Source organism: Taudactylus pleione, unplaced genomic scaffold (assembly GCF_031769625.1).
Source record: "Taudactylus pleione unplaced genomic scaffold, aTauple2 ptg000007l, whole genome shotgun sequence".
NCBI classification, from domain to species: domain Eukaryota; kingdom Metazoa; phylum Chordata; class Amphibia; order Anura; family Myobatrachidae; genus Taudactylus; species Taudactylus pleione.
The window spans coordinates 3,461,363-3,484,855 of NW_028284410.1; the positions used below are offsets into that span (position 1 = coordinate 3,461,363).

The 23,493-nt window shown below is 43.9% G+C and overlaps 1 protein-coding gene across 4 annotated transcripts in view; it reads left to right on the forward strand.

The window, feature by feature from the left end:
• LOC148542857 (uncharacterized) overlaps positions 1–23,493 on the forward strand; it is a 58,294-nt gene that overhangs the window by 11,462 nt on the left and 23,339 nt on the right. For all 4 annotated transcript variants that reach the window (XM_088460622.1, XM_088460687.1, XM_088460666.1 and 1 more), the window contains exons 3-10: positions 4,334–4,494; positions 5,516–5,675; positions 5,983–6,153; positions 8,533–8,624; positions 9,897–10,054; positions 11,669–11,772; positions 13,113–13,337; positions 16,596–16,681. In XM_088460622.1, the coding sequence (XP_088316748.1) occupies positions 4,334–4,494; positions 5,516–5,675; positions 5,983–6,153; positions 8,533–8,624; positions 9,897–10,054; positions 11,669–11,772; positions 13,113–13,337; positions 16,596–16,681 (1,157 nt within the window). The remainder of the gene's footprint in view (positions 1–4,333; positions 4,495–5,515; positions 5,676–5,982; positions 6,154–8,532; positions 8,625–9,896; positions 10,055–11,668; positions 11,773–13,112; positions 13,338–16,595; positions 16,682–23,493) is intronic.

Genomic DNA, 23,493 nt, shown 5'->3' on the forward strand with positions numbered 1-23,493 from the left:
CAGAGGTGAATCCTGTTTTTCTAATCCCACACTTATGCTGTGCTGCTATATACAGATTTGATAACTTTTGAAATTACATAGCAATGAGTTAGTGTAAGAGCTGTCTGTCAGTATATATTTTTTAAATTGTCAGTGGAAACATCACATGTTGGCAACTCTGCTCTCTACATTGATTTCATCATCATGTGTACGTGTTCTCTCTGCAGTATAGTATAGTAGTCATAGGTGATACATTGTGAGTGGTGTTAATTAGAATGTTTCTTCTGGTGGTGGTGATGTTTTGGGAGTGAGGAGGGTGTGATTGGGTATGGAGTGTAGTTTGGAGTAATGTGAAAAGTGGAATGGAATAGGATCAAAATGAGGCCAGCGAGACACAGTAATTTTGTGCAAAATCTTTTATTGAGTAGTCACAATGCTGCTCTGTTAATATCCCGGGCAGGTGGGTGGGGTTCAGTGATGAGTGGTGATGAGACTGGGGAGGTAGGTGGACCCTTTTAGGGGGCTCCTTCCCGTGCGGTTCAGTGACCTTGCACGTCACCCCTGCTGGACCTATGGTCGACCGTCTAGGAAGTCTCGGGGGGTGGGGGGATTTGCAGAGTGGGTTGGAACACCTGTGCGGCGTCCCGCCTGTTGGTGTGAGTCTTGGCAGTACTTACCTACCGGTAGGTTTTTTGTTATGGTGATGTAGGTCGACGTTGCGGCCGTTGCAGATAGGTTGGAAGCTGCAGGTTTGTTGGTGAGCTGGATCAGCGTGTTGCTGGTGTGCTGCAAGTGCACGGCTGTTCTGATTGGTCTGCGGAGGTCAGCGACCGTAGTATGCAGCTGAAATTGGCTCTTGGTCGCGCCGCTGGTGGTGCGGAGCCAGAGGTGTGGATGGGTTAGCTGCTGGGAGGCTGGGTTGCAGCGTGTGTGCTGGGACCACCCCTGGGGGGTGGTCTGCCCGGGATACTGATTCAAAAAAAGCCAGGGAGGAGGGGGGATGTGGAAAGTGTGACCGGGATGGAGCTGGTCACTGGCGATGTTGGCTGGGCCGACTTGCGGCCGGATGTGCGGGATGCTCTTATCACTGACGGTCCCTCGTGGAAATGGGGATCGACGGTGGAGACACCCCTGGCCAGGAGTGAGGTGCTGAGCACGCCTGGGAGCAGGGGGGGAGAGGGGCTGGTCCGGGGTGGAGCCGGTCATTGGAGGTGTGAGCGGTGCGGACCAGCAGGCGGGTGGGCTGAGAGCTTTCTGCACTGGTGGTCCCTGGTGGGGATGGGGATCTTTAGTGGAGGTCAGCCTGGATCAGTGTCGGGTTTGATGTGAGGGTCTCCAACGCGTTTCGGCACAGGTGCCTTCCTCAAGGAGGTGTGAGAGGATCAATGCTTCTGAGGTTCTTATGTAGGGCACTTCCGGGGGTGGGGGTGTGATCAGGTGACTCATGGGGCCAATGGTGTGTTTGAAAGGTAATGTGGTGCAGGTGTGTGCAGGGACTTGCTGAATGGTGATGCGGTGCAGGTGTGTGCAGGAACTAGCTGGAGTGATGAATTTAATCAGATTAGGCCACTGGTGTGTTTGATAGGTAATATGGTGCAGGTGTGTGCAGGGACTTGCTGATTGGTGATGCGGTGCAGGTGTGTGAAGGAACTAGCTGGAGTGGTAAGTGTAATCATATTAGGCCAATGGTGTGTTTGAGAGGTAATGTGGTGCAGGCGTGTGCAGGGACTTGCTGGAGTGATATCACTCCAGCTAGTCCCTGCACATGCCTGCACCGCATCATCAATCATCAAGTCCCTGCACACACCTGCACCGCATTACCTCCCAAACACACCATTGGCCTAATATGATTACACTTACCACTCCAGCTAGTTCCTGCACACACCTGCACCGCATCACCAATCAGCAAGTCCCTGCACACACCTGCACCACATTACCTTTCAAACACATAATTGGCCTAATATGATTACACTTACCACTCCAGCTAGTTCCTTCACACACCTGCACCGCATCACCAATCAGCAAGTCCCTGCACACACCTGCACCATATTACCTATCAAACACACCAGTGGCCTAATCTGATTAAATTCATCACTCCAGCTAGTTCCTGCACACACCTGCACCGCATCACCATTCAGCAAGTCCCTGCACACACCTGCACCACATTACCTTTCAAACACACCATTGGCCCCATGAGTCACCTGATCACACCCCCACCCCCGGAAGTGCCCTACATAAGAACCTCAGAAGCATTGATCCTCTCACACCTCCTTGAAGAAGGCACCTGTGCCGAAACGCGTTGGTGACCCTCACATCAAACCCGACACCGATCCAGGCTGACCTCCACTAAAGATCCCCATCCCCACCAGGGACCACCAGTGCAGAAAGCTCTCAGCCCACCCGCCTGCTGGTCCGCACCGCTCACACCTCCAGTGACCGGCTCCACCCCGGACCAGCCCCTCTCCCCCCCCTGCTCCCAGGCGTGCTCAGCACCTCACTCCTGGCCAGGGGTGTCTCCACCGTCGATCCCCATTTCCACGAGGGACCGTCAGTGATAAGAGCATCCCGCACATCCGGCCGCAAGTCCGCCCAGCCAACATCGCCAGTGACCAGCTCCATCCCGGTCACACTTTCCACATCCCCCTCCTCCCTGGCTTTTTTTGAATCAGTATCCCGGGCAGACCACCCCCCAGGGGTGGTCCCAGCACACACGCTGCAACCCAGCCTCCCAGCAGCTCACCCATCCACACCTCTGGCTTCGCACAACCAGCGGCACGACCAAGAGCCAATTTCAGCTGCATACTATGGTCGCTGACCTCCGCAGACCAATCAGAACAGCCGTGCACTTGCAGCACACCAGCAACACGCTGATCCAGCTATCTGCAACGGCCGCAACGTCGACCTACATCACCATGACAAAAAAACCTACCGGTAGGTAAGTACTGCCAAGACTCACACCAACACGCGGGACGCCACACAGGTGTTCCAACCCACTCTGCAAAGCCCCCCACCCCCCGAGACTTCCTAGACTGTCGACCAAAGGTCCAGCAGGGGTGACGTGCAAGGTCACTGAACCGCACGGGAAGGAGCGCCCTAAAAGGGTCCACCTACCTCCCCAGTCTCATCACCACTCATCACTGAACCCCACCCACCTGCCCAGGATCTTAACAGAGCAGCATTGTGACTACTCAATAAAAGATTTTGCCCAAAATTACTGTGTCTCGCTGGCCTCATTTTGATCCTATTCCATTCCCCTTTTCACATTACTCCAAACTACACTCCATACCCAATCACACCCTCCTCACTCCCAAAACATCACCACCACCAGAAGAAACATTCTAATTAACACCACTCACAAACACACACAAGTCATCACCATTACTAGCAGGAAGAGTGCACCTTACCCCCCCCTACCCCCATACGTTTTCAGTGCGGGAAAGGTACTCCCACACAAAGGTGCAGCACCCCGAAACCACAACACACCACCCCCTGGTCAACGAGAGCGCAGTTCTACCGACCATCTTCATAGGTGATACATTAACCAAAATCAGGGACAAGTATGTGACTTATTATTGTATTTTATCTAGGTGATTACAGTATCCCGTGTTAGTTGCACTGCTATGCTACATGTCATTTTTTTGTATACTATACATGTGTTTTTAGTGTGTTCATTTCACTATTTTGTTAACTATGTGTTTTATGTGATATTTAAAACTTGTATTATATTAAATTTAAAACCCACAAAAAACTAAATGTCTTAAATGTTTAGTGATAGCGGAATAAATTAACTTCTTTGTATCACAAAAACTGTGTGCTATTGTTTTCCCCATTATTTATAGACTGCTGTGTTATCTGCATAAAGGCTGCACAGTGATGTCATCATTGCAGCATTTACACTTATATTATAAAGGAAAACATGCAGCTTTCTGTAGAATATAACATATGAGAAGTTCCCACAGTCCCCACCCCACCCATTCACTGCACAGATTGGCTGCATTTTAAATTGGGGGTAAGTGCCACAAAAACACAATTTAACTATCCCCTGGTCCCGCCCACTTCACTCAGGTAGTGGGCAGCTTGCGGGTGCTGGCCTACTGTCCCGGAAATCCAGGAGAGCCCCTCAAAAGTAAGTATGCTGCATCCTCATACCTCTTTATGGTAACAATGTTCAGTGTTGACCTACAGTATGATACTCTCATAATGTACGCTAAGAGGTTACGTTACCAGATATAGCATGCTTGTTCTGATCATACTATATATGTGCAGTGTGAACACTAAACCTGAAACAAGTAGAATAACGTGTTAGATATTTTCATGCTAATTCATGTGTTGATTAACTTGCGTCTGATAATAGATGGCAAGGGGAGGTGCAGGTAAAAATGGCCCTGCTCCAGCCATCCCTCATTTGGGTATAAAGCCCTACTCCTGGAACACAGAATGTCTGAGAGGAGATGTCCAGGCACCAGGCTATGCCACATCTTTTCCCCAGGCGCTGGGCCTGGCTGCATCATTCAGGTATTTCAAATTTACAGAGCAGAAGCAAAACTACCTTTCTAAAAATGAGTATTAATACCATGTTGTGTATTGTTTATTTGTCATGGCAACAAAAGTAAAGTGGAACGTCTATAAAGATGGTGACAAAGGGGGAGATTTATCAAAACTTGTAGAGAGATAAAGTGAAACTTCTAACTGTCATTTTACGGGCTGTGGGTTCTATTTACTAAGCCTTGGATAGAGATTAAGTGAACCAAGATAAAGTACAAGTCAACCAGCTCCTAACTGTCATTTTTCAAACACAGCCTGTGACATGGCAGTTAGGCGCTGATTGGCTGGTACTTTATGTCCGTTGACTTTATCTCTATCCAAGGCTTAGTAAATAGACCCCTCAGTTTTAAAAATTACAGGAGTGATTGGTCTGTACTTGATCTCTCTCCAAGTTTTGATAACTGTCCCCCAAAGTTGTCTGCGCTCCCCATATCTATTCCAACCAATCTCCTGTGCCATCTATCTTTGAGGCCTATTTATAATTGATTCCCCCATTGCGGTGAGGTGATAATTGTAATATTTTTATCACTGCTTATTGTATCAATAAAGGGTAAGATATTTATGACAAAATATTAATAGTTATCCTTCTGCCTTGCCGGACCAGTCTCAGTAGTAGTCTACACACCTGAGCCTGTTTGCTGACTTGTACATACACAATGGAACTAAAGACCCAGATCAGATAGGTTCCATTATAAATAAAATGAATAGTTAAAAATAAACTATATTTTAATTCTTTGTTCTGGTAACATCATCCTGAGATGTGTTAAATAGACTTCCACATACAAAGGCTTATTGGCAGCAGTAACCCCTTTCCTGTATTGGGAAACGTGATAATGAGCCCTATCACTAGCAATGTGGCTCTTCGCCTTTCATTAATAGACCCCTTTGTCTTCATCATTACTCTTATCGATTGATTGTAGGGAGGCCTCTAATTCCCTCTATGCGTAATAACAATACACTATGACTCCATTCACTCAGCTTTTGTCTGCAGCCCAGAGCTGGTAGCCAAGGTGGCCAATGTTACTGCCACTGAAGTTAGAGCCAAACACAACTACTTCATATCTGTTGGGACCTATGATGACCACACTGGACTCAGTTGCTTCAGTCCTGTGATAAATATCATGCGCCATCCTCTGTGGGGGAGGAATCAGGTGAGTCTTTATCATTCTGAGGGATTTCTCATAGCAATATATGATAAAAAGCATAGACTAAAAGCTTGCAAATGTCATTTATTTATACAGTTATTGATAAAAAAAATCTAATATTTAAATAAGATTTTAGACTGCAGAACATCCCTTTAGCATTTTACATTAGGTAATTATTATGCCCAGCTATACAGCTATACTGTTTTTCCTGCACAATTTAATGAATTAAAAGGTGTGCTTACTGGTCCAAATAGCTGTACAACATAGACGTGAATACTGTATTTGAGTGAATGGTATAATGTTTCATCTGCAGGAAACTTATGGAGAAGACCCCTTTCTTAGTGGACTTTTAGCTGCAGCTTTCGTGAAAGGACTGCAAGGAGACCACCCCCGTTATGTGAAAGCCAATGCAGGCTGCAAACACTTTGATGTCCATGGGGGCCCTGAAAATGTCCCCGTTTCCAGGTTCAGTTTTGATGCCAAGGTAATACTGAGCAAAGTACCTTATGGTATAAACGGTATATTATAACTCTAGCAAAAGAGCAAAGTTCTCAGTGTCAGCAATACACTATAATATTTTAATTAATTAAAACAAAAATGAATACCTGTAGTGCAATTCTTGGGAGTTACCTTGGGTTTTGCAGTTTTAAACCAGCCTATTTTTTTAAATGACACGCCAGAAACAGTAACATACAATAACTCTGTCATATACAGTAGTACAGTATATGTTCTCTTACTATGCCACTTATATTGGCAGCCTCTCATCATTACTGCGTTCTGTTGTCAGATTCTCCTCCTTCCAATATGTCATTCTCAGTAATTACCCTCTCTTCACTTGACTAGTGGACAGATCATTGCCCCATTCCACCGATCTGATTGGTTACAGTTCTAGCTATACCACTTTTAAGACCCTAAAGAAACGACGGTTAACGAACTTCAAAACAGTGTTTAGCTTCCTTTTATTATAATAATGGTGTAAATGTCAATGTATTTTGTTATTTTTATAGACTGATATACTTGTATTTCTTATAATGGTTAGTTCCCATTTGGAAGAATAGAGTGGAGAACAGTTTATGTATGTATTTTACACTTTTTCTCCACTCTCTACCCACCAGTGATTCGCCCAACTCTATAGCTGTGTTGTTTTCACTATAATTTTTGACCTGCTGGTAACCTGGTTATATAGATTATTTAATAAACATACTCAACCTACAGTACTAACCAACTAGTGAGATATTAGGTATATCAGTTGCATGTCAGACTACTGATGACTAATATCTGATGGGCTGCTCTGCATTACAGGACATTTTTAAGCATTTGATGTGAGTGGGCCGGATCTTACTTTTCAATCTATATTTTCTACAAGCCTTAATCTCTGAGTGGTGAAGTTCCCCTCTATCTTCATTGAAATCCTGTTGGGTTCTGTGTCTTCTTGTGAGATGTTGTGGGTGCATGGTGTGGTGTAGTCTCTGCATTTAGCTTACTCCACCTGCTCTCACCTTCAGTACGCTGGATAATTTGCAGTTCTTCCAGGAATGCAGGTTGGACTACTCTATGACAGAGAGATAGAGAGGTGTTATAGTATCTGGACAGAAACCACAAATACAGCAGGGGGAAGTACCCTTGGATCGCCTTCCTATTGCTGTGGTAAATTTATGTCATGACTGGCACAAGTGTCTCAGACACCCTTGATTGCCTATCGAGTGTTCACACACTCAGGCTATAATTATCTGCTAGATATCTGGGGAAACACACAAATAGAAACACTCACCAGGGTCACTGTGGTCAGCTTGATGGTCATCCACTGCATCACTGTTATCTGCACGAAACACAGACACAGCCCTACCCCATGGCTTCACTACACTATCTACAAGGGTAGTGTAACCCACTAATGCTAGCCTAACTAACAACATGCCGGCACTACAAATGACCCTTGGTGTGTAACATAAGAACTACAGGCTTAGTGTAGTGTACTATCTCTGCCTACATAACATTTCTACTAAACACACACTAGTAATACAACTCACCAGCAGCATATCTTTCACGGGGCCTGACTGCTGGTAGGTCTAATGACTGAGTAACTTTGAACCTGGGCAAGCCTTTTGCCCAATTGCGCAATTTCTACTTTGATTCTTGGGGGCCTAAGTCCCGCTCCAATGTGAGGGTCTAGTTCCTAATGCCCTATATGATACCAGGCCATGATATGTGGCATGACCTGAAGAACTCAAATCTACTTGTGACCTTTGGGCCAAGTGCAAAACTAACTGTGCTCTATGCTAACAGTACATTGGGCCTGGTGCTCAGTGAACCCTACACATAATCAACTGCCACACTGGGACCTTAACTGTTCAACCAACCTTGGGGGGCGCATAGAGGGTACCCCAGGGGTAGCTCATTTTCATGGGTGCTTCTCTGCTCAGCCATTCCCTGCAGGGGTCAGTGTCACTCCACCTTCTGGGCCTTGTCCTTTTGACAGGTGCAGACTTCACCTGAGCAGCGGAGGGCAAGGATCAGCTCTTTTGCAATAGTCCTCCGCTGGCCCCATCGCTTCATGTCTGTCTACTTCTCTGTTTGACTCTGCATCTTATTTCTTCTCTCCTCCTAGCCAGCATCTTTTGTCCTTTCTTTGCCACCTTGACCCTTCTTCCTGGTGGCTCTTCTTTCTTCTTTTCCTTTTCTCCAAAAGCAATTGCCAGCTCGCTCTCCACCAATGGACTTCCTGGATTCCCCTTGCTGTGTCTAATATAATCCTGCTGAGGGTACCCTTATTCAGCACTGGCTTCAGTGGTGGGTTTCTTCCCGTTACATCACTTACCGAGTCATCAGGACAATCTACATTCTGATTACTCATATATTTCCACAGGTAGAGGAGAGAGATCTGCGAATGACATTTTTGCCGCAGTTCCAAGCCTGTGTTGAAGCTGGGACATACAGCATCATGTGCAGCTATAACAGGTTGGTAGCATACACATTATTGACTGTTACCTGTTATTCACATTACTGTTATATTTTTGCTGTGTATTCTAGTATTAATTTCTTCTGATTCTTAAAGCTATTTGCTTCCTTTTATATGTTCAGCTTACAGAAAACTGATTGTTGTTACAGCATTTACCAGAGCCTTCATGAAATTTATGTGACAAAAGGTTACACACCACACAACTGCCTGCTGTGATTTGATTATAAAGCTCAGGGGTCTATATACTAAGCAGTGTTAGGAGACAGAGTGAAAAGTGATAAGGTACCAGCCAATCAGCTCCTAACTGCCATGTCACAGGCTGTGTTTGAAAAATGACAGTTGGGAGCTGATTGGCTAACACCTTATCATTTTTCACTCTGTCTCCTAACACTGCTTAGTAAATAGACCCTTAGAAACTTATTTGGTTCTCCCTGGCTTATATCCCACAACAATCAAAACAAAAAAATGGACGAGTGCAGGACAGGAACGGGCCGCAAGAAGGGTGAGTTGCTGACGTTTCCACTCTGTTGAAACGTCAACTCACCTCACTTGCGGGTAATTGAATCGACCCCATAATGTCACAATGCTTTAGGTATAAAAAGTTTAACAAATGACATCTTGTAACATTTTCAGAATAGTTATTTAAAAATAAACAAATAAAAACAGAAAACAGCACTGGCATGGAGCAACACCAGTAGTACCAAGTAATATGGTCTCTGAGAGAAAGCTGAAACATGGACAAGCTTAAATACATTGATTCCCTTATACTAAAATGTCTCCTGCCTACACACCCTCTCCTCCCTGTCAGGTGACTGAAAGAAGATTTTTGTGAATGATACATCTTTCCATGGCAACACTCAAACAGGATGTAACGTCCCGCACAGTTACATATGAAACAGTTATGAAATATTAATGCTTTTAGGTTATATTTTATTTCACAATATTGCCTTCCAGGCTAATAGTAATAGTTGACATACTTTGTGCGTCTAATTACTCTGGTTACAAGGACACATGGCGATTAATGCCAGGATGAATTATGAACAACACCTATTTGCAGTATTACCTTTCCTTTATGAATAAATGGCGGTTAATAACCTATTTTGACTCTAAAGGCATATTAGGAAGTTGGGCATTTGGCCAGTGCAGTAAAGTATTATCTGACCAGCTGATGTGATCTGGGGCCCTGGAGGATGCTACTTTATATTTTTTCATTTCTTAGGTGTAGTGTGATAGTTTATTGTAATAGTGCTTTGTTGTTCTTTTTTTAATAGAGTGAATGGCGTTCCAGATTGTGCTAATAAGATGCTTCTAACTGACATTCTGCGCTCAGAGTGGGGCTTTGAAGGTTATGTTGTGAGTGATGAGGGGGCCATTGAATTTATCATGGAGCTACATAAGTACACCAGCAGCTTCCTGGAAACTGCAATAGGTGAGTCCTGAAGTGGTTATCTATACTAATATAATAAGAATGTTGTGTCTCTCTGTTTGTTCCAAATTAGAGCTAAAACTACCGAAAAGATTATCATGAAAACTGCATCATTTTGTAGTGGAAACTCCTAGAAATAACCTGCACTTCGTTTCATATTGATCCATCAAGTTAAAGCTAAGCAATAACAGAAACAAAATGTATTGACATCATCAATGCAAGAGATAGGTGTGGTACCATGCGCAGCCGGTAAGGGGTGAGGGCAGAGATGCTTTAGGCCCGCATTCATTTGAATAGAATAGGCTACATAGCAGTCTGTGCACAGGGCACACAGTGACACTGGAGTGAGTAGTGGGTGAAGGCACGGCTGTTAGCAGTCTGTGTAGAGCTGCTGGTCACATGGGCCACTCCTGAGACAGGGCCCCTATGCACAGCAATACACCTAGAACATTTCAAATAAAAAAAATGTCGGTAGAAGCAATTTCACGGTGGGTGTAGCCGCGGGTAACAGTTAGTCTATGATAAATAGGCATTCAGTTACAGCCCTGAGGAAGATACAGTATGTGTGAGCAGAAAACGCAGAGATGCCAGACTGTGCTAACTTTATCCCAGCAGATCATAGCTGGTGCATCGATTGAATTGAGGGAGTAAAATTGGTGTAATAAAAGCACTGACACAATGGTGCCTAGTGAAAGACAGGTTTAATATATATAAGAGCAGATAATGATATTAGGAACTTGTAGTTTTCTTCCTACTGTATTACTCATAAACACGGCAGGCAATAATAATTTTCTGGGGCCCTGTAAACCTGAGCTTGTCACAGTACCATGTAGGTGCATCTGAATATGTCAAAGTAAATATGCTGGTGGGACTGAGCATGCAATAAGAAAAATATATATGTGCTGGGTCATTTTGGCAAATTTGATTCTTCAAATATGGAGGAATCAGAACAATATTCAGTTGAACAAATTACATTTGGATGTAAGATGATTACACAAGTAAAAGCACTGTGATGGCTTATTATCGCCCTGACATTTGATGTCAGTCACCCACAGAATATTTTGTGGCTCCAGAAGCCATGGACTATGATTATCATTAGTGCAGGAAACTCAGACCAATGACAGACAGAGTGAGTGACGGTACCCAGGACAGGTGAGCCCTTATGAATAAAGTAAGCAAGTTGCACAAATAGAACCTGCTCAATAGCCTCCTGGGTCATCTGATTGGGGGCACAACCACCAGTTATCGTGCAACTAACTGAGCTGGAAACAATCAATCTAAATGGGTAAAGCCTGACCCCTTTCACAGGTATTAGCTTATGGTATAAATTCATATAGGAGCATCTCATTATATCAGACAAATATATTTACAATTTCTAAATGACTCAGGCTGGGTGAGTTCTCCATCATGAAATACATCCTAACCAGAAAAAGAGGAAACATGTACGCCATAGCTCCATGTGATCGCAATAGGAATTCAGTGAAAACACATTGAGATTAGACATTAGACGATAAGGGCACCTTGATGTGTGATTTTCATGAAAATATAAACAATAAAACAAAAATGTAGAAAGTAAAATGTTTTGCTGTGGTGTAATATGTTACTATTTCTCTACAGCTTCTGTTAACTCGGGATGCAATTTGGAGCTGTCCTTCTTTCTTACAGACAATGTCTTCATGACAATAAAAGATGCGGTGGAGTATGGAAACATCACATTGGAGGTAAAGGGGGATTTTCATCAAATATGTGTATGAGTCATGTTGAGGTTTCTGTTTTTTTTTTCTTAGCTGTCAGGTAGTGATATACATGTGTAGTGTTCACTCTAGCTCCGGCGTGAGGCAGGGCGCCAGAGCTAGAGAGGGCACGTTCGTGCGCGCGCTGAAGGCGCGTGCGCGACCGAGAAGGGGGCGTGGTCATCACAAAGGGGGCATGTCTATAAGACGCGTCCCCTTTTCATCACTCTTGGGGGCGTGCCCGGCACTTCCGGACACGCCGGGCAGCCCCCAAGCCCTGCAGACAGGGAGAATAGATGCCGGGCGCATGCGCCCGGCGTCTATTTTCTGGCGGTGACCGGGTCACCGCACATTTCTTCACCCGCGGGACACTGCGACAGCCTAGCGGGAAAGCTACATGTGCTTTGGGCACCCGCATGAATCCTGTAGCTGAATGATGGCGCAATCTATGCCTTGCTCCTTACAAGTGCTTAGAAATGCTAGTGGTTAAACAAGCAATGATTAACATCATTCAAATCTCACCTTTTGTCTCCACTATCCTAGCAAAAATAAGTAGAAGGGCACAGTACACAGATATACAAGTGTCACATATCATGTTAATCAGCACATTCTCCTGGTGCTTCCTAGTCTCATTGCATTGCGACCTAGACGCATTTTCGGCATAAGACACCTGACGCCAGCAGATTATCACATGACGTGGCGGCTCACTCACGCCAGGCATATCGTGCTGTATGGCGTATTGAGGCTAGATGAACAAGGACACATCTGTAGCTTAAGACTTCTTCAAAATACTTTTTATAGACATTCCTGGAAATGGATATTCAAAAACTAAGGCTATAAAATACAATAATATGAAAGCCTCTGTTATACAGTATATTAATAATTCAGCAAATTAAATACTAATCTAAATAAAACTACAATTGATGTTAAATCATGGCATGTGTTGCAAAGACAAGCATATTAGTGTAGGTTCAACCATAATTACTTATGTAACGTTTTCATTATAACATTATCATATAAAACTCTTACTGTAGTGTGTGTAATGGTGACACGGTGAACAGGGTTTAATAAACAAGATTGGTCCTAGTGTGGGATGGGAGTAGATATATTGCATATCTGTAATAAATAACTGGCTAGATTTGGTTTTCCTTTTTTACAGTATTTTCCTTGTCTGTATTGTTGGTGAGCATGTCATTGGCTTATCATTTTTCATTCACATTGCTTCATTTCACAGTGCTGTTTGATGTAATGTATGTTCTTATTTTGGAGTATGAAAGATAATTATATTTTAGCAGCTAGCCTACTAATCTGTTTATATAATCTCTTAGACAGTGAAAGAGCGTTTATATCCCTTATTCTACACTCGCATGCGTTTGGGGGAGTTTGATCCGCCAGACATGAATCCCTACAGCTCCCTAGACCTTAGTTCTGTTGAGAGCCAAGAACATAGGGATCTTGCAGTAGAGGCCGCTGTGAAGAGCTTTGTACTGCTGAAGAACCTGGGGGACACTTTTCCAATGGATTTACACAGCATCAGTGGGAAGAAAGTTGGGGTAAGACTCATTTTGTTTGTTTGCATTTAGTACTATGTACAATGCAGATTGTTTATTTTATCAGGCAACTTTGTTTATTTCAAGAACGAACATGTGAGAAGAGAAAATTTAACTTTTAACATAAATTACAAAAAAACAACATCAAAGACTGTTACAAGCATATACCATATGGACAATCCTCAACAAATAGGGGGAGATGTACTAAGTCTTGGAGAGTGATAAAGTGGAGAGAGATAAAGTTGCCAACAAATAAGCTCCTGTCACTTTACAGGCTGTGTTTGAAAAATGACAGTTAGGAGCTGATTGGTTGGTACTTTATCTCTTTCCACTTTATCTCTCTCCAAGGCTTAGTACATATACCCCATAATACGTTCCAATCGTTTTGCCAATGTTTCTGGCAACCTATCAGTGTAACCCAAGTCTGTTTGGAGGGTTAATATTATCACTTGTCCTCCTGAATTGTACATTTATTAGTAATATTCAAAATGTTCAATATGGCCAAGTATTATATAGGTAGTTTCAAAAACCATAAACTATCAATTGGAAAATGTAGATAATAAAATGATACCACAAATAACATTATACCATTAAAAATTTATTAATATCAAACTTCCTTTTATGAGGTACGGGGGCTACTGGAACTGACCAAGTACTGTAGTAACATGGCACATTTTTGAGGGCTATTAAAGCCATTTACGTTAAGCAATAAAGTTTAGAGCAGTGATTGCCAACTAAAGTTCTCTAGTACCCCAACAGGTCACGTTTTGTAGATTTCTTTAATCATACATAGGTCGGTTAATCTATTTTTTTGGGTCAGTAATTATCCCACCTGCTTCTAGAGACATAAATCCTAAAACATGATCTGATAGGGGTTGAGAGAGAGTGAAATGGGTTAGCGTTTTTTCAGCTGGGATGTTAGCAGGGGCTGAACAGGAAGAGGGGAAGGGAGAAGCCCTAAGTGGCAGGGTCCAGTGTAAAGAGTACGGGGCATCCTCCTGTATCTAGGGATTATGGGAATGGAATAATAAAGGATTTTAGGGTAGAGCCCCAGCAAAAATAGTAATACATTATATGTGATAAGAACATTTGTAACTTAACAGCAAAGATTAAAATTTTATCATCAAGATAACCCCAAAAATGAATAAAATATTATATTAACAATAAATCTAACCCCAAAAATAAAATATTATAGTAACATAAATCTCCTATTACATTAGAAGCCAATCTCAGTGTGATAATTGGTAAGATTAATTTTTATTAAAATGTTCATATTTAAAGGACATGTGCCTGGCCTGTTTCGCATCAGACGCATTTTGTTTCAAAGGGCTATAAACTTTTGATTAAATGTTGGGGTAAGACTCATTTTGTTTGTTTGTTTCTGGAGTTTCCTAAATTTATTGGGGACTGGGAAAGGGATTTGCAGGTTCAACTAGACACGTATGACCAGCAAAATATTTTTCTTAATACTGTACATTTGCCAGCTCTCTTAGTTACTTAGTTATAGAAACTCAATTTAAAGCACTCTTCCACTGGTATCAGTGTCCGCTTACTCTCACAAAATTGTATCCTGGGGTATCAGACAATTATTGGAGATGTAACTCAGCAGATGGTTCCCCATCCTTCCCCCTTCTGGGGTCATAACCCTTTCTAGAACAATCACAGGTTGAGAAGTTCCTTCAGACTCCTCGTTTTGGTTATTACATTTTTTTTTTAATTGAGGGTCTCAACATATTTTTTTTTACAAGTGGGTGGCAGTTAGGAATGGCTCCATATTAGACCGTGTGCTAGAGGAGATGGATAGGATGTGGGCCGCAATTTGATACTGAAATTATATAGGTTAAATTTTGTATAGTACTGATAAAAATAGCTGTCCCCAAAGGCCATAGTGGTCACAAAATTCATTAAATTCTGGAAAATAGCGCACTGGATCCACACTTGGGAGCAATGTAATATTGTTCTTCGTCCATTTGCTGAATGTTTTGTTATCTAAATCCCATGGAATGCTGGGTTGTTCTACAGTGGATTCTTTTTGGATCATGTACAAAAGTTCCAAATTGAGAGTGTGAAGCGCAGGGTCAGGGGGAGATATGCAAATGGCAATTATGATCCGGATCAAGCTAGAATAAAAAATATGCTAATAGCATGCATAACAAGTCTGCCCCTATATCTACCCATGCTATGGTTTGGGCCCTGGTGCGGCATGTGTCAGCTGGGCAGCCAAGTAGTATTCTGAGAATTGCCAGCTGACGCTGTGTATCTTCCTGCTGTGGCATTAGCACACTGGCTGGTTCAGCCTGGTGCTTGTTCATGGAAAATAGGGTGAATCCCACATCAGTTTTCCTCCGGATTTTCTATGACCAGAACAGGCTAAAGGTCCAGGGCTGGTTATGAGTTTAGGAAGGAACACCAGTTTGTTTTTTTTAATAAACTCGTTAGCCTCTTTTAAGCATAAGAAGCATGCAAGGATCACTATGATCTGTGCATGCTTTTTAGATAATTTGATATACAATATTTAGGTTCTGTTTGCATTCGGTTATGAACAGAAAGTTCAAAATGGAATGCATTTTATACCTGACAAAATTGACTCACATCGCATTCAGTTTTGAAATCGATTTCACAATCAAATGTCAGTAATTGAGAGATTTTGGCAGTGCATTATACAGTGGATTTTGAGTCGATTTCTGTCTACTTCCCTTGCTTTATTCTGGCACTATCCTGTTGAGCTTGAATGTTTGTGCTAAAAAATCACTAGTTGGTGCTGTTACACCACTATAGTGAATATGAAGCCTTTTTACAGTAATAAATCATTAGTGTATGTGCACAGATTTATTATTTATTTGTTACCAGTTATTTATATAGCGCACACATACTCTGCAGCACTTTCGTAGATTACATCAATCCATGCCCCAGTGGAGCTATCTATGGACCTAATTGACCACAGATTGCAATTGCAACAGCGTACGCAGATCGGCCGATGGTGTGTACTGCGCATGCATATGCACCGCAGTGCACGTGCTCAGGTTAGCATGGCGATCGCACGGCGATCACACACTCAGATAGAAAGCCATCGTAGAGTGCTCTCGAAATTCTGAGCTATAGGGTGAATCATATTGTTCTATAATATATTATGTTTTTAAGGTTACTTTCATTTTCAATAGCAGAATATGCAGAGATTTGCTTTAGAACTGCCCATTATACTGCTTTACTCCTTGCACTATAGGCAATTCCTTCATTCTAATCATCATTTCATTCCTTTAGGTGATTGGTCCTTTTGGCAATGACTCAGACGAACTGTTTGGAGACTATGATCCTCATCCAAATCCTCAATATATTTCCACTCCCAGGTAGAAAGATAAAGGTTGAGGGGCCTCTTCTATTCTTTTGCTGTATAAATGACAGCTGTTCTCCTAGATGCTTAACACCATAGATAGCAATATGTTTCTCTCTAGCAGAGGTGGGGTACCAATTCCTATGCTGTATCATCAAAGCTGTGATGGGACTAGTTTAATTACAAATGTAGACGCACAGGCTTGTTGCAGACTACAAAACCATCGTCATTTCAGGTGTATATGTTGTATGACATTTACAGCTGTTACTTAGAGAAGTAATCTAAAGTACATATTTATATACAGCTGTTAAATTGTGCTTTATTTTAAAACTAATAGTTTCTGCTGTCATTGTATATTTTATATATATATATTTTATTATACAGTTTTATCTTCCTCCAGTTGACTGACAAAATATAGAGGACTGTGGGCCTCAGGGGCAGAACTATGGGAGACAATGGAGGCGCCTGTCGCCGGGCTCCAGCTCTGAAGGGGCACCTCCTCCATTGTCCACAACATATTCCCCCCACTTAGGGCTGTAACTATGTACCCGGAGTGTACCGTCTTGACCGCCCAATACATGGCACCCCTTCCCGACACCTGAGAAGCCACCATACACTGGTGGAGCTCCATGTCAGACCATCAGCTACTGCCTTCGTCTATCTATAGCCTGTCTGTATGAGAATTGCTACATTACACTGTCAGCGGCTGGGAAAGTTTGGTGCCCCCCCCCCGGACACCAAATTATAACTTGCCTCCTGGCATCGGAGATGAACTTACGCCACTGGAGGGCCTGATTCAGCATGGATTGCACGGCTGCCTTCGCACACACTCGCTAGCTGCGAAAATATGCTAATGAATGCAATCGCACAGCAACCGCAGCACTATACCAAGAAGCCCATGACTGTATAAAGCCGCCCACTTCCCATCCGCAATTCAGCGACAACATCGGTAACATCAGGACCTTTCGCACAGTTGTAGTTGACATGACCCTACTGCACCAACTGCTAAACTTCCTGTCGCCATCTAGACCTCTGCTAGCGCATACAATCGCAGAGGCTTAATTATGAACGCCCCTGTAACGCCGACCCCCCCTCCACTCCACCCCTAAATGGTCACTTCATGTCAATCACTATGCTATTGGACTGTGTGCTCACTGTTATCGCTTCCCGATCGCAGAGGCCGGTTCAGGCACACGCACTGTGATGCCATATAGTGAACGCAGCCATGCGATCAAACCTGAATAAGGCCCTGAACTTGCAGCCAGTTAGTTAGTTAAAAACATTATATACAATGATCCAATAGAGATTGTATGCTGTACAAACAATTGCTGTAAGAGCTGGCAGACTACAGCAACACCAGAGGACCTGTATTTAGGAAGAATTGCAGAAGTGATAGTCAAGACATAGGAAGACCAGCCAGAATGGCATTATAATTTTTTTTTTAAACAGTTTTTTATTTGAATAAGCAAAGCATAAAAAGCCGTCTGTTTTTCTGTGTAATTGCGTCTATATTTAAAGAAGCAATCAGTTAGAAAGCTGATTCAGCAGGTGCCATTCTGCGCATACAGAAATACACCAGAGGAGCATCTGGTTCATAGAATAACGCCGGCATGCATGCGAAGGGTGGCGTCATGCATCCCCCACCCCCCGAAAGCTGTCCTTTTTTGACAGAAAGACTTCCTATTTGATCTCTCTCTGGGAAGTCTCCCAAAAATAAGCCCATAGGCTTCTATTAGGCAACGCTATCGGGTCCAAGGTCCAGAGAGCTTTGTATATGGATAATTCGCTCAAACCCTTGAAAACTGCATTTTTTGGAGGTTTGACCAAATTTTTTGCGTTGCAGCATCCCTCCCTTGGAGAAAGATAAAGTGGAGAGAGATAACGTACCAACCAATCAGCTTCTGTCATTTTTCTAGCACAGCCTGTAAAATGACAGCTAATTGGTTGTTACCAGGGCTGTAACTAGGGCAGTGCGGCCCCACAGGGCACGGTGGGAGAGGGGCGCCGGCTCCGGGTTGGGTTCTGTTTTTTTTAGAAGTGCTGGTCATAGTTTAAGCTTGCCTGCACCTGCTATTTATATTTATTAGTGGTTGGTATGGTCTGTTCCTCCAGACCAGCCACTATTGTATTGTCGATCCATCCCCAGCTCTCTGACTGGCTCAGCTCAGTGTGACATGGAGCAGAGCAGTCATTCCCAGAGCTGGGGGCAGGTTGCAGTTAGGACTGTTACAGAGAGCCACGGTGTAGTGCATTTAATCAGTGACAGGAGAAGCAGATGTAGGCAGCCTGATGCTTACAGAGGTGTGATGGACTATCAGTGGCCCCACCAGTTGAAGGTTTCTTTTTTTCTCTATAGACCTTAGGGGCTATGCGAGGTAGCAATAGCTGGCAAGGGCCCTACTTCCTCTCTCACCCCTCCCCAATCTACACACACACAGGGGGCGGGATGTACTGAGGTTGCGGTGACCATTCGGCCAGTCACCGCAACCTTACTTATCGCATATGTACTAACATATGCGATTAGTATCGCAAAGGACAGCTCTTGCAATAAGAGCTGCCCTTTGCGAAGTACCCGACACCGGGTGACGGGGTCTCCGTGGGACCCCGCTCCCTCCGAGCCCCAGGAGCTTCCTGCTGATAACCTGTGCAGGAAGCCCCGGGCTCCTCCTCCTCCTCCCTGCACCCGGAAGAAGCTTAGGAGGAGTTGGAGGACCCAGGAGGAGCGCAGGCTGGCGACCCTGGACAGCAGGTTAGTGGGGCTAGCGCTGGGCGACTGCAGGGTGGCGAGGCAGCGGCGAACTGGCGGGAGCAAGATGCGGTAAGAAGCCCATAGGCTTCTATAGAGTAACGCCAGGTTTTTCTGGCGTTACCCTATGCACCGATAAAAGTGCGTCCGGGCCTTAGTACATATGGTAATGCGGTAAAAACCCTGTTTTCGGGGGTTTTACTGCATTTTCCCTTTAGTACATCCCGGCCAGGAAGTCCTGAACTCTGCACAACTGTGGCAGCTACACAGAGAAGACCAACAGGTAAGTGGGGCTGGAGGGAGGTATAGTTTAGAGAAGTGATACTAAGAATAACAGAATTGGTTTTGAGTATTGTGTGTTATTATGGGGTGAAGGAGCTCTTCTCTACTGAAGCAGTCAATTATGATGAAAGGGTTCATTTGTTGAGACTGAGGGAGGTAATTAAGGGAACGCATATGAAGGAATTAATTATATGGGTGTTAATAATGGGAATAAGGGAAATAATTATTGTAAAGGTGATAATTATGATGATGGTGAAGTAGTTAATGATTTTATAAAGGTCTTCATGATGAGGAAATATTTTATGGGCGTCACAAAACCCTCTATGCTCTAACAGACTGCAACGCTATCCTTCTTACCTGGCTGTCACTGTGATGTTATCTGGCAGTCACTACGATGCTCTGTGTGTTATCTGGCGATCACTGTGATGCTCTATATCAGTGGTTCTCAAACTCTGTCCTCAGGACATACTTGCCGATATCCTGGCTGCCCCTTCCAGGAGGGAGCAGCCAGGTCGGCTTAGCTGGGGGGAGATTTGCGGCATTGTGGAGCAAGGGGCGGGGTTATGATGACGCGATTTAGCGATAATGGTGTCATCAGCCCCCCCTGCTGCGTGTGTTTGGGTATGTATTGCGGGGGGACTGGAGGGGCCGTGAGGCCTGCCTACTTTTGAGGGGGGCCTGCCTACTTTTGAGCACCCTATTTTCGGGAGGCTCCCGACCAAATTGGGAGAGTAGTCATGAATGCCTCAGGACCCCACACAGGTCACGTTTTCCAGGTCACATAGCAGGTGCACAGGTGCATTCATCACTCACTGACACATTTTAAAGATCCACAGGTGGAGGTAATTATTTCACTCGCAATTCTATGAGGAGACCTGGAAAACACGCACTGTTTGGGGCCCGAGTTTCAGAACCTATGCTCTATATTATCAGGTGGTGATTGCAATGCTGTCTGTTTTGTATGGCAGTCACCGGGATGTGGAGGGGGGTGCGCAAAGGCAGTAAAATGCCTAGTTACAGCTCTGTTTGGTACTTCATCTCTCTCCACTATATCTCACTCTAAGGCAGTGATTTTCAACCTTTTCAACTCGAGGCACACTACACAAGATTTTAAAATTGCCAAGGCACACAATCTGGCTATGCGGTGTGGGTGACCAATTTAAAAACATAAACATTGGCTCCTACATATAAATATACACATATATTGGCCTCCATAGGAATAAAACACACTACATTGGCCTCCACAGGAATAAAACACACTACATTGGCCTCCTCCGGAATAAAACACATTACAGTACAAGTGCGCTGAGCTGACTGCTGCGGCACACTTGACAACCGCTCGCGGCACACTAGTGTGCCACGGCACAGTGGTTGAAAAACGCTGCTCTAAGGGGTAAATTTACTAAAGGTTGATTTTGCATTTTGAGTGATTTGAGGTGCGATTTTCATTCGATTTGGATTCGATTTTGGTTTTGAGTATTTACTAAAGGCCAAATCGCATGTAAAATCGGACTTCAAATCAACTTTGGACTCAAATCGCCCTCAAATGGACCATCGGAAAAACATTGGTACTTTTACATAGCCTAACACACAAAACCCTTATTTACTATCATTCGATTTGAAATCGTCCTCAAAATCGGACTTCAAATCACTCTTCAAATCCCCAATACAATAGACCTGCTTCATGCTTTCGATTTGAGCATGAGCAGGTCGGATTCACACAGATACATGCAGACATCAGTGAGATGTCTGCATGTATCTCACTGTAAAAAGCGTCTAAAGAGTTAAGTTAAGAAAAAAAAAAACGTGAGGTCACCCCCCAAAACACAACCAGCCCCAGACTTTGCCAACCCTGTTCTGGTTGACTAAGTACAGGGAAAAAATTACGTAGGGTCTCCCTGTTCTTAGTACAACCAGCACAGGGCTTACGGAAGCAGAGCTGGTTCTGGATTTACAGGGAAAAATTTGCGTATGGTCTCTCTGTAAGATCCAGAACCAGCCCTGGACCCTTTCTAACGGGGGGCTGATGCCACAGCCAGGGGAGCCCTATCACCGGGCCCCCCAGCCGAAGCATCAGCCCCGACCATTAGTCAGCCCAGGCCAGGGATCCCTGGGGAGTTGGAGACCCCTTCAAAAAAAGCGGTCTCCCTCTCCAGGGCACCCCTAGCTTGGGCTGATAGTCAAATCTATTTAGAATTTCATAGGTGATCCCAAATTACTAGGTCTGATATCTTTTCAGCATCAAATGTTAAAAGGACAATGAGATCATCCTCGTGTACTCCCACAACTTCTGCCCTAGGCATACCTACCTACTTTTTTGGTAACGTGTGGGAAACTCCCGATTTTTGGATGGATCTCCAGGATGATGGCTACAAATGCAGGCAGCTCTCCTGGAGGCCACATATGGCCTCCCTGAGTGAAGTGGGCGGTCTAGTCGGCTTGATAACATGATTCACACCGTAGACCTGCCCTCTGCTTTACAATACCAGCAATTTGGACATTATATATCGAGGTGGGGCCATGATGACCTGAGCACACACCCCTGGACCGCAACTTGGCAGAGTTAATCTGGGTCATCAAGTGCTGTGACAGGCCTGGGTACTGGGGGTGAGGGCTAAATCCGGGAGGTATGGCCACACCCCCTCCCCTAAAAAAGTTAAGAAACTACTATGCATAGTAGCAAATGAGGCAGAGGGGTAATAGTGTGATTGCCCCCACCTGTAACACTTCTCCTCTCTGCCCACTACCGCTGGTCATGCCTGCATAGCAATTCAGCCACAGCAGCACATTGGGCAATAAGCGGAGAATGTTGCAGCGGTACAGACATGGTCAGCGGTATTGGGCAGAGCAGTGGGAGTATATGCTGACCCAGGCCGGTTAAGTAGTATCCGCTCTTCCCCTTAGACAAAACATAGAGCAATAATAATAATAATAATAGTATATCCACAATGGCAATAGTAGAGTAGCATTGATGGAGCGACCCACTCATTTAATTGAACATAGCTAACATATACCTTAGCACCCAGGTCCAAATTCAAAACACCAAGAGGAAACAGATGAGGAGGGGCAAGAAGAGAAAGAGAGGACAGACTATGGGAGACACCTATGCCACAGCGTCAGTCCCAGCGGATCAACAGACGACATTAGCGGATGGTGATAAGTTACTAATTATTAACCTGTCCAACATTGTACTAAGTGATAAACATATATCGGTCCTACAGAGGGACTATCATTTTCCCCTACTGGGAAATTTGATTGCTTTGGTTGGGAGAGGGACTTGCATCTCTTCTGTAGGAAACTGTCTCTAGCCAAATTCCACTCTAATAAGAGAAACGATAATCAGGAATATACTCACGAAAAGTATCCTACTGTTCCTTTGGATGAGCCTTGTGGGACACATAAGAATTCACCTAAAAAGATATCAGTATTAGAACAGTGGTTAATCCCACCTGAGTATTCCACTGATTCCATGGAGGATTCCTCCATGCTCAATACTACGGAAGAAATGGAGGCACTTGCTAATCTTGAAGAATTATGGGAGTCTAATAGCATCCCTGATCCAGTACCATGTATAGGGGGGAATAGACCATTATGTAAAAGGAAATCTTCCTTCTTCCCTCAAAATATCAACTGTCCCGAGATCAAGATCTTTCAAGACCTTGTATCTAAGGATATGGATGAGATGTTCCTCAAAACCATTAGAACTAAATCCACACTGACTAAAAATAACTTGGATAAAGATGAGATTCTAGCTTTGAAAGAAATTAAAACCTGGCAGAATGTAGTTATTAAACCCTCAG